We start from the raw sequence: 11,168 nt of genomic DNA on the forward strand, positions 1-11,168 counted from the left end.
CACACCAACTGTTTGTTAAAATGGGTCAATAAACAGGAAACATATATTGCTTGTTGACACTGTTGTAAGCTGAATGTGGATAAGTCTTGGATGGGAGCATACAGAACATCGGAAAGCTACGTAAAAGGTGTTGCAGAATTTATCAAATATGCAGTGCACAATTACAAGATTTCTAAACATATGGATCATGCAGATACCAAAAAAAAGATAATAATTCCCTGTCCATGTGTTAAGTGTGTAAACCACATACGTCATTCGGTGGATATGGTAGATGATCATCTATTCAGGAATGGAATTGATCAAACATACACAAATTGGAATAAGCATGGAGAAACAGAAGAACCACCAAGAAGTTATGTATATGAACATAATTTTGACACGGATACGTCAAACGATGTAGATTCCACGAACATGAACACAGAAATGCCAACAGATGCTGCAGAAACTGTAGAGATGGTTGAAGCTGTAGAAGAAAATTTTATTGGGAACCCTGATAAGTTTAGAGAACTGATAGAGGATGTCGAGAAGCCCCTATACACATGGTGTCATAATTTCACAAAGTTATCTGCAATCATTCAACTACTCAACTTGAAGAGTAAGTATGGAGTATCAGATAAGTGCTTTACAGAATTATTAGTTTTGATAAAAAAAACATGTTACCAGAAGGAAACGAAATGTACAGTAGTACATATGAGGCGAAAAAAGCATTTAAGGCAATGGGTTCAGGGTATACTAAGATACATGCATGTGTCAACAATTGTATACTTTACAGAAACGAATACACAGACTTGGCAGCATGTCCTACTTGTGGTAAATCAAGATGGAAGGTTGATGAACAAAAAAAAATAAAATTTACAACAATATTCCTGCAAAATGTTTGTGGTACTTTCCAATTATTCCACGCTTCAAGCGTCTTTTCCAGTCTAAGACAACTGCAAAAGATTTAACATGGCACGCAACAGAAAGAATGGTGGATGTTGGAGTTTTAAGTCACCCAGCTGATTCACCAGCATGGGCTGCCATTGATGACAAATATCCTGATTTTGCTAGCGAACCAAGGAATTTGCGACTAGGCATTTCGGCGGACGGGGTTGCTGTGAACAGAGGAAATAGGAGTCATAGTGTTTGGCCTGTTTTAGACAAAACTGTAACATTGGTCCCTGTGGTATTCTAAAAGCTTTGGATAGGGTCCAAAAAGTTTTTCACTTGCATAGAAGGTCCAAAATCAAAGTTTTTCTAAGTTTTTGGTCCAAAAAAAACTTAAAAAGACGGTTATACCCTTTTACTTTCTTTTTTATATATTTTTAAAAATTTTCAAATACTATTTTCATTTAAAATAATAAAAAAAAAGAAAATAATTATCCCCAACCCCACCTCTCTCTCTCTCTCTCTCTGCACCATGGTATCGTCGAACAATTGGTATCTTCAATCCCAACTTCATCATCATCATCTCTGGCAGCCACCATGACCACCCAAATAGCTTCAAACCATGGTGTTTGCTTCTACAATTTACACAGGATGAACTAAATAAAAATCAAACCAAATCAAAAGTAAAACAAAAGCAAATCAAAATTAACCTGTTACCTGTAATCAAAACCTAATAGAATCAAAACCTAAATGCTGATAATTAAAACCTACTTTCCGATTTCAAAATCAAAATCAAAGATGAAAACCAAAACCTATTGAAAATCCAGATTCCACAAGAAATATCAAACGATTTCAATATCTCGATTCCAAAATCAAACCCAGTGATGAATATAAAGATCGAACAATAGGAACTGATCAACGATCTATGAGATCCAAATAAAAATCAAATGTTGGGCGGCGATGACAACGATTTCTTTAACACATCGATTATTGAAATGACCAAAAACTTACTAAACTCACCGATTTTAGAAAACGATTTTTGGTAGCCATGGCACCGGGGTATCTGAAGCAATCTTCGAACAACATTTGAATAATCAAGGGAATGCAACAATGGTGGTGTGGTGGTTCTGATTCAAATCATCGATGGTGGCGCGACTCCAATTAACGATCTCTTTTGCGAAAGTTGTTGTGCACCAGTGAGCTTTACTTTCTTCCGACGAACATTACATATCTTCACCCACCTTAACCATGAACACAAAATTGCAAGTGAAGAAGACCCAATTCATCGGTTCTTCACTTTTCTTGGAGAATAAACTTTGTTATTGTACCAGCGTGAAAGGGGGAAGAAAGGAGCACGTTTTGGTTCTTAAAAAACTTCAAATCGATATCAAATTTGAGATTGAAAAACATTCCCATTGAAGTTTTCCCCTTTTCTCTTCTTGATTTCAGGTTGACTTTAGAAAGGGAAAAATAAGTTGAAGAGAGGAAACGTTGAAGGACAAAACCATGATGCGGGTGGGAGAGAGAGAGAGAGAGAGAGGAGGGGGTGGGAGATATTTCTTTTTCTTTTCTTTTTATTTTTAAACTAAAATAGTATTTGAAACATATAAAAAATATAAAAAAAAGAAAGTAAAAGGGTATTACCGTCATTTCAAGTTTTTTTGGACCAAAAACACAGGAAAAACATTGATTTTGGACCTTCTATGCAAGTGAAAAACTTTTTGGACCCTATCCAAAGTTTTTTGAATACCATAGGGACCAATTTTGCAGTTCATCATGGTTGTGTATGAAGAGAAAGTTCATCATGGTTGTGTATGAAGAGAAAGTTCATCATGCTTTCGTTATTGATTTCGGGAACACCAGGAAACGATATTGATGTGTTCCTAGCACCTTTTATTGACGATCTGCAGTTATTATTTGATTTTGGAGTTGAAACATACGATGCATAAGCACAAGAGCATTTTAAACTACGCGCAGTTGTGTTATGGACTATTAATGATTATCCTGCTTTAGGTACATTAAGTGGTTGCCCATACAGCGGTTTTCAAGGTTGTGTTGTGTGTGGTGAAGAGACACACTGCATTAGACTCCCTGAATCGAATAAGCTGAGTTATGCTGGTCATAGAAGATTTCTACCATATGATCACCCGTTCAGAAGACAAAAGAAGGCATTCAATGGACAACAAGAGTTCTCACCCTCTCCAGATCCTATGAATGGGGAGGAAATATATAACAGGGTAAAATTTATAATTAATAAATGGGGAAAGGTTAATAAGGGCAAGGAGGCAGAAATCCAACAATCAACAAGTGGAAGAGGTGTGAAGATGAATAAAAAAAGAGAAAATCACACCAACTGGGTACTTCAGATGTGGGCCAGTAAAATAATACATACTGGAAGAAATTCAATATATGGTATAGACAACTAAGGTATTGGCACGACAATTTGGTTCCATATTGTATAGATTTTATGCATGTGGAAAAGAACATGGGTGAGAGTTTAACAGGAACTGTTTTAAATGTTCCCGGGAAGACGAAAGATGGTTATAAAGCTCGATTGGATTTGGTTCATTATGGCTTAAAACCAGAGTTGCATCCTCATATAGAAGGGAACAACACAAGATTTCCCGCAACAGGTTGTACATTGACAAAAGAGGAAAAAGACAAATTATGTGAGACTTTATACAGCTTAAGGGTTCCTCAAGGGTATTGTTCTAATTTTTCTAGTTTGGTGAGTCTAAAGGATAGGAAGTTGATCAAACTAAAATCAAATGACTATCACATGCTCATGCAACAATTTTTGCCCATAACAATTCGATCTATTATGCACCCACCCACCAAAGTTGCTATTACAAGGTTTTGTTTCTTTTTCAAATCAATATGTAGCAAAGAAATCATAGTGGATGAGCTCGATAAGTTGCAAGAGGAGTTATGTGTAACCTTATGTCTTCTTGAGAATCACTTTCCACCATCATTTTTTGATGTGATGATTCATTTAACCGTTCATCTCACTAGGGAAGTAAAATTATGTGGTCCAATATTCTTTAGATGGATGTACCCATTCGAAAGGTATATGAAGGTTATTCAGGGGCACGTGCGAAACAAAAATAGACCAGAAGGATGCATTGCAGAAGAGACAATTGAGTTTTTTAGTCAATTCCTTAAAAGGATGGATACTGCTGGTATTCCACTTGAAAATCATAATAATTGTGGAACTCATAAAGGTGTAGATAGTTGTAACATCCCAAAAATACGAGCCAAAAATTTCATTTTTAGAACATATACTTAGCAAACATTAGAAATAAAACGTTCACCGATCATAGCATTTCATAAAAGTTATCGCATGTCTTGAAAACATTTTATAAAAACATAATATCGTCAGAGTACAATTTCCCAGGAGGATCTCATAGTGCGGAATACAAGGCATGTGTGTGATGGGCCGCTACCGCGCCAGCTCCTTCCCCTTCGAAGAAGAGGTACCTGAAACCAAAACTAAAAACTGTGAGCATGAAGCTTAGTGAGTTCCCCCAACATACCACATACCATACAATCACATAACATACATATATTGTCAGGCATATCTGGGTGCCCGACCTACCCCTTCGGTCCTCTCGACCGGATACTGTCTAGTATCTCTGGGAGCTGGCCTCCCCTTCAGTCCTCTCGACCGGATATTGACCAGTATATCTGGGAGCTTGCCTCCCCTTCGGTCCTCTCGACCGGATACTGACTAGCATATGTGGGTACTGGTCTCCCTTTCGGTCCTCTCCACCAGATACTGGGGACTATCTCACCCCCTACTAATACCACATAACACATATATCTCATAATCTATCTAGCATGGCTAGGCATGTCCGCCCCTTCGGCCCTATCGATCGGTATACTGAGGACTATCTCCCCTACTGTCACTAGCACATAGCATCATATCATACTAGCACAATAACATATCACAGGTAGTAGCAACTCTAGATGAATATCACAGAGACAAACATCTATCATACAATCCTACTGGTGGGTCGGCATTGTGGCCGTAGACCCACCGCTACTGGAAGGTAACTCACCTTAAAGTAGCTGCTGATATGCGTGGGAACTGACTGTCTTCTGTTGTTGCTGCTCCGGAAATCCTCCGGCTATAATTCCCACAAAACCCTTAGTCAAATACTGCTAACCAACCTCAGGGTAAAATGACCATTTACCCCTAACCAAACCAAGAGTCAAAGTCAAAGTCAAAGTCAACTGCCAGTTGTCTCGACTCGCCGAGTTGACTTGCCAACTCGCCGAGTCCCTCTCCCTTTGTCCGACCATAAACCCGTCTCTACTCGTCGAGTTAAGCATTGACTCGACGAGTTTTCCTTCTAAACCAAAGGCCAATAGTCCTTCATCCTACTTGCCGAGTTGTATGAACAACTCGTCGAGTTCATCTTCATCCGAAGAACACTCTATGCTGAGACTCGCTGTCACGCCCCCAAACCAATGATGGCGGAAACCTCTGAGGGTGGAGGACTTCATGTATAGTATCATAACAATAATGGCAATAGTGATGAAAGTAAACACAACCAACATATATATAATTGAAAGAGTTACATCATTGTATGGATTACATGTTTCAAAATCAATTACAATATGTTGACAAAATATGAAATGTTCGATGCCTTAACGTCCCATCCTCAAAAGCACTTGATTACCTGTTTAGTGATTTCCTGAGAATACAAGTTGTTTGAAAAAGTGTGAACACAATGGTTGGTGAGTTCATAAGCTTTTGACAGTAAGAGTTGGAAAATCGATCTTTGTAATGAGTTGTATGTTACCAAGAAAATCCAATATTTTCCTTATAAAAGTTATGTGATCCTAAATACTAGGACCGAGAATGAACAAGTAATTTCCATAGTTAATGATATAAACGTGGTTTTAAATCAGCATAAAACCCCTTTTTGACATGAAAGCACACAAGTATTATTCCATACTTAAAGTAATTTCTGAGAGCTAAATCGACATAACTCGCTAATTTAAGAGTAGAACCCGTAAATCTTATGATTTTTTAATACCACATGTGAGCTATTATAACCATACTTGACATGGATGGCCTCGTAATACGACGTTCTTCAGGCGTCGCCGTTAAATGACACTTGTCACCACAGACCTGCCGGTCTAGCTATTGCAAGCAGCTCTGGTGTGGGTTTGTCAAACCCAATATAGATCTATACACAACTATCCCGTTCTCCCTACAAGAGACTCTGGTTACAATTTACAGGACTTCTTGACTTTGTTACTTTGGAAGTAACCTGAAGCGAATGACTCACAAATTTATTTATTAACAGATTTACGTGAACTAAACTGAAAACCTTTGGTAAATAAGTTTGAGAAGTAAATGATATATAAACTATATCTATTATAGTTTATCCGAAACGTTTGTAATGTATAAGAACTCTTTTATGAAAACGCATTTGTGTTATGAATACATAAACTATGCTCATTATAGCTTTATATACGTGTTCTAAATGAATGAATAATCTTATCATGAATGACTAAGTTTCAGTTTATGATGAGAAACTAACAAGGAAACACATTCAATACTTAGAACTTATTGTTATATACTTTGCTCAACATAATACAAAGTGTTATGAAAGTTATATGCTGTTGACTAAATTTAACCTTTCTGCACTGTTTTAGAAAAGTCATAGAAAAATCATACGTAGTCGAAAACTAAATCCGTAAATTCTGAGAGTTCCCAAAATGTTTCTAGTTTACTCATAATTTTTATCATGATTTCTAATGACCTCCAACTTGGGTGAAAAAGTCAATAATCACAGACTGGTCCGGATTGGTGTTTAAAATGATAGGCAGTTTTGTAAAAATCACCATAAATTGTAGAAATATCGGATGGAGACGTGCAAGTAGTCATTTTAAAGATAAGAACTGGAACTACTTACACCTAAAACAGTTTTGAAAAAAAAATGTTTAAGTTGTCCAAAACAGTCCGTGAATGGAGCCCAACTTTTCTGATGAAAGCTGTTAGAAAAGTTTAGCTATGTTCTTGGTGTTTTAACTTGTATTGTCCCCCTTAAAACTTAAGAAAACATGATAATAGAGGGGTATGAACTCACCTTGAGTGATTTCAGTAGATGGATGATGGAGAAGATAAGTGTTCAACTCAAGAACACTTTGGAAGATTGATTGAAGATTTGAAGATCTAACATAAATATGATGGAGTTTGTGTAAGATATCTATGATTTGAGTAAAAGAGAGTGAATCATTTGGAGAATGAATATACTTACCAAAAGTGAGAGAAAACTTGGAAGGAGGTCCTTGAATCTCGAATTTTTGGTAAGAGAATTGTGAGAGAAAAAAGTGTTCAATCTTTGGTGAAATGGAAGCAAGTGAGTGAGAATGAGGAGAGAGGATGAATGTCCAACTCTAAGAACGTGGGAATAACTTGTGAGAGAGGTAAAAAGTACAAGGAAGTGACAAGGTATGGTGGGGAGGAGTGTGGGTTGGTCATGGAGTGGGTATGGGGGTTGCTTGTGTCATAATACAAGGAAAAGTCAACACTCAACCTTTGTACTTCACCCACTCTTCTTGGATAAGGTTTTATCCTTAAAACGTGATTAATCATTAATTAAGGGGTCTTATATGTTAAAATAAAGTTTTGGGTGAAAATCTCGTGTTAAAACAATTAAAAACGGGTCTAAAACGCAAAACTAGTCGAAAATCGGGAGAAAATGAGTTTCCTGCGAGACCTCTCGGTCCTGGCCGAGGTTCGGTCCTCCTAATGCTAGGCACGAAGCGAAAGGAAGCGAAAGCAGCAAGAAGCAAAGGCTCGGTCCAAAGTCGTAAGAAGCGAAATAGACCGAAGTGAACAGTACCTTCGGGTTCGGGTGGTGTGCGAGGTTCGGTTCCAGGAGCCTTCGGGTTCGGTTCTTTGAGTGATGTTCGGGCCCGAGAGCACCCCTTCGGGTCCGGTCCTCTTGGTTTTGGTCCCTAAGAGGACTTTCGGGTCCTAAGAGGCTTCGGCCCTAATAAGAGGGTTTCGGGTCCTTAAGCCCTTTTTGCCCGTTCTTGCCCCGTTTTAAGCGGTTTTTGACCCGGTTAAGGGTCGGAATGACCCGTATGACTTCAAAAGGTTATAGAAACTTTTGAGAGAGATTTAGGAGAGATTTCTCATACAAACAGAGATTTGGGAGAGATTTCACATTCTTGGAGAGATTTGGGAGAGATTTCACATTCTTGGAGAGATTTCTCATACAAAGAGTGATTTGGGAGAGATTTCACATTCTTGGAGAGATTTCTCATACAAAGAGAGATTTGGGAGAGATTTCACACTCTTGGAGAGATTTCTCATACAAAGAGAGATTTGGGAGAGATTTCACATTCTTGGAGAGATTTCTCATACAAAGAGAGATTTGGGAGAGATTCTCGATAAAGAGAGATAGAGTGAAAATGATTGAGAGAGGTTTCATGTGTGATAATGGTGAGTGTTTAGCCCTGCAACGCAAGGTCCGTGAACCCCGTTAAGTCATGTTTAAGGATCTTACCCACTCCCGATGAGTATGTAACATTGTTTTATCAGTTTGGTTCATTGTTTAGCACTAAGGCTTAGGAAATTTAAACACACGAACTTTTCCGAGTGATGTTTTCTCATTAAAATAGTGAGTTATACAGTAATTACATAACGTACGCTCAATACACAAGGTTAAACGAGTCGATCGGTTTGACTTGTTGACTTTGACTTGACTCGAAATTGACGATTGTCACACTCGCCGAGCTGTATGAACAACTCGCCGAGTCTGTTCTTGAGGCAAGAAGATTTCCTTGAACTCGCCGAGTCGTGGCATTGACTCGCCGAGTTACTTCATGAGTGAGTCTGGCTTCCGACCCACTGAGTCACACCCCATGACTCACTACTCCAACCCGCAACACGAAAAGGGGGAAAACTCGGGGACTCGCGACTTGACTCGCCGAGTCTGCCACATGCGAATACTATATACTCAATTTTGCTTGAATTTAGCTCATACGATTCATAGATCTGGGTTTTCTAGGGCCTGATTAACACGTAAAGTTTCCAACTTTACGTGTAAATAAACACCAATGAAGGTTTTAGGGCTCAAAATGCACCAAAAGAGTAGATCTAGGGCTTTCATGAAATATGGCTCCATAAAGGCAGTAGATCCAAGCTCCTGGAGCTCAATCATGCCTAAATCTAGAGGCTAAACAACTTATTACAAACCCTAATACACAAACAAGCTTGGGGAAAGGCTCAAGAAGGACTTTCATGGAGCTACAAGGGACAATAAGCATGAAAATAGAGGGAAACTGAGTTATACCTCAAGGAAACCACTGAGATAACACAAGGATGTATGTCCTCCTTCTTCTCTTCTTGGTCTACTCTCCTTCCCTCTCCAAATTTTCAAGAAAACACACCAAAATGCTTCAATCCCACAAGGAACAAGGCTTGGACGAAGTAGAGAGCTCTGAGGGTGAAGTGGGCGAGCTTGGGGGCGGATAAGAAGGTTTAAATAGGGTGCAAACCCTTGAAATTTAGGGTTTCATCAGACAGCGGGGACTCGCCGAGTCCAAAATGTGGACTCGCCGAGTCGCCAACTTAAGTGTGCCCCCAGACCCATCTCTACTCGGCGAGTCGGGCCTACAACTCGCCGAGTCCAAGGCTAAAATTGAAAAATACTTAGATAGATTTTACGTACCAGGAACCAGGTGCTACAATAGTAGCTCTATTACGGACGGTACTCTTGTATCAGTTGCTAAATCGGTAGAAGTTTCTGCATAACTATTCAGCAAAGCACATTTCTTTGTATTGCAAAATACATCTGAAGTACTCCCATGTATCAAGTAACGTTTTTTACATGTATGTTTTTTTTATAATAATATTAACATTAACGTATTGACAGACGACACATGGAATTTTTGGAACATCTACACCCTACTAAACGAAAGGCACATCTAGAACAAGACCATAGTAAAACATTTGGTCATTGGTTACGAAAGGAGGTATATTCTTTTCAAATATGTTGTGTTCTTTGTTATTTTTGTCTTGATTTCTTAAATTCATAATCTAATTACAATTCAGGTAGAGAGAGAGAGTTAGGGGCCTGTAGAGAAAGTATAACAGAGACAATGAGATGGATTTCACATGGACCCAATAAGAACATTATTAAATACGATGTATATGCTATTAATGGATATAATTTTCGTACAAAAGCTCGTGAAGGTAAAGTTTACCAAAACAGCAGGGTTAGTGTTGTTGCAACTGACACACACATCATTAAAGAAGTTGTAACATATGCCAAAAACACTTATTATGGTGTTTTACAAGAGATATGGGTACTCGATTATCATTTTAAAAGAATTCCAATTTTCATGTGTGACTGGGTTGACAATAGAAAAGGGGTAAAAAAGGATAAATTGGGGTACACACTAGTTGAACTAAAAAGATTAGGCCATAAAGGTGATCCCTTCATATTGGCCGCACAAGCACAACAAGTACTTTACATGACAGACCCACTCAATCAAAAAATGTCTATTGTGTTCAAGACACCTCCCAAAAATTACAAAGATACATATGAAGATGTAGATGAAGAATTTAGTACTATTGATCCTCATAATGATAACATATTGCTACGTGTAGACACACTTGACTTGCAGAAGGAAAATGATTATTTTCGTAATGATTGTCACTGTATTCTTATACATACGGTACGTGTTTCTTAATGTCATGAATTACATTTGTAGCGATAATATTTTTCCTTCTTTTAACACTTAATGATCTTTATTTTTTGTTTGTAGAAGGGAAAGGCCAAAACTTGAGCACATCGTTATGTGGAGAATAAGAAAATGACAAAAAATGACGTTGTACTTTACTTAATGTCTTTTTACCATATTATACCATCAAACTATTATGGTGTAATATTCTTATAACTCAAAGATTTTTTTTTCGGTTTTTTACTGTTATATTGTTACACATGTTATAACATAAACTGCATGTAATAACAATGTACTTTCGTTATACAATGTTAAACAAGTTATGTTGTATTCACTTCATTTATTATCATAATATTCTGTTAAAATAAGTTGTATTCTTTTCATTTTTAATGGTGTATTATCTAGTGCAATTAAAAGAATAGATGACAAAAAGGGCAATGAACGACCCCTAATTATAACGATAACACATTATTTTTCTTTTATGACTATATTTACATATAGACACATATAATAGCTGTAAACGTAACTAAATAGTACCTACACACACAATATTTGTTTATTCTTAATGCCAATTCATAATATTTTGACAC

General features: G+C 37.6%; 1 protein-coding gene across 1 annotated transcript; it reads left to right on the forward strand.

The window, feature by feature from the left end:
- Positions 1-264: 264 nt before the first annotated feature.
- LOC145076193 (uncharacterized) lies at positions 265-10,683 on the forward strand. The gene is made up of 9 exons (XM_079022154.1): positions 265-595; positions 664-827; positions 923-1,165; positions 3,135-3,243; positions 3,330-3,570; positions 3,751-3,933; positions 9,768-9,835; positions 9,947-10,572; positions 10,663-10,683. Exons 1-9 carry the CDS (start codon positions 265-267, stop codon positions 10,681-10,683), a joined length of 1,986 nt encoding a protein of 661 aa, XP_078878280.1.
- Positions 10,684-11,168: the final 485 nt, after the last annotated feature.

Source organism: Lactuca serriola, chromosome 9 (genome assembly GCF_051521515.1).
Source record: "Lactuca serriola cultivar US96UC23 chromosome 9, Lser_US96UC23_V15, whole genome shotgun sequence".
Taxonomy (NCBI): Eukaryota; Viridiplantae; Streptophyta; class Magnoliopsida; order Asterales; family Asteraceae; genus Lactuca; species Lactuca serriola.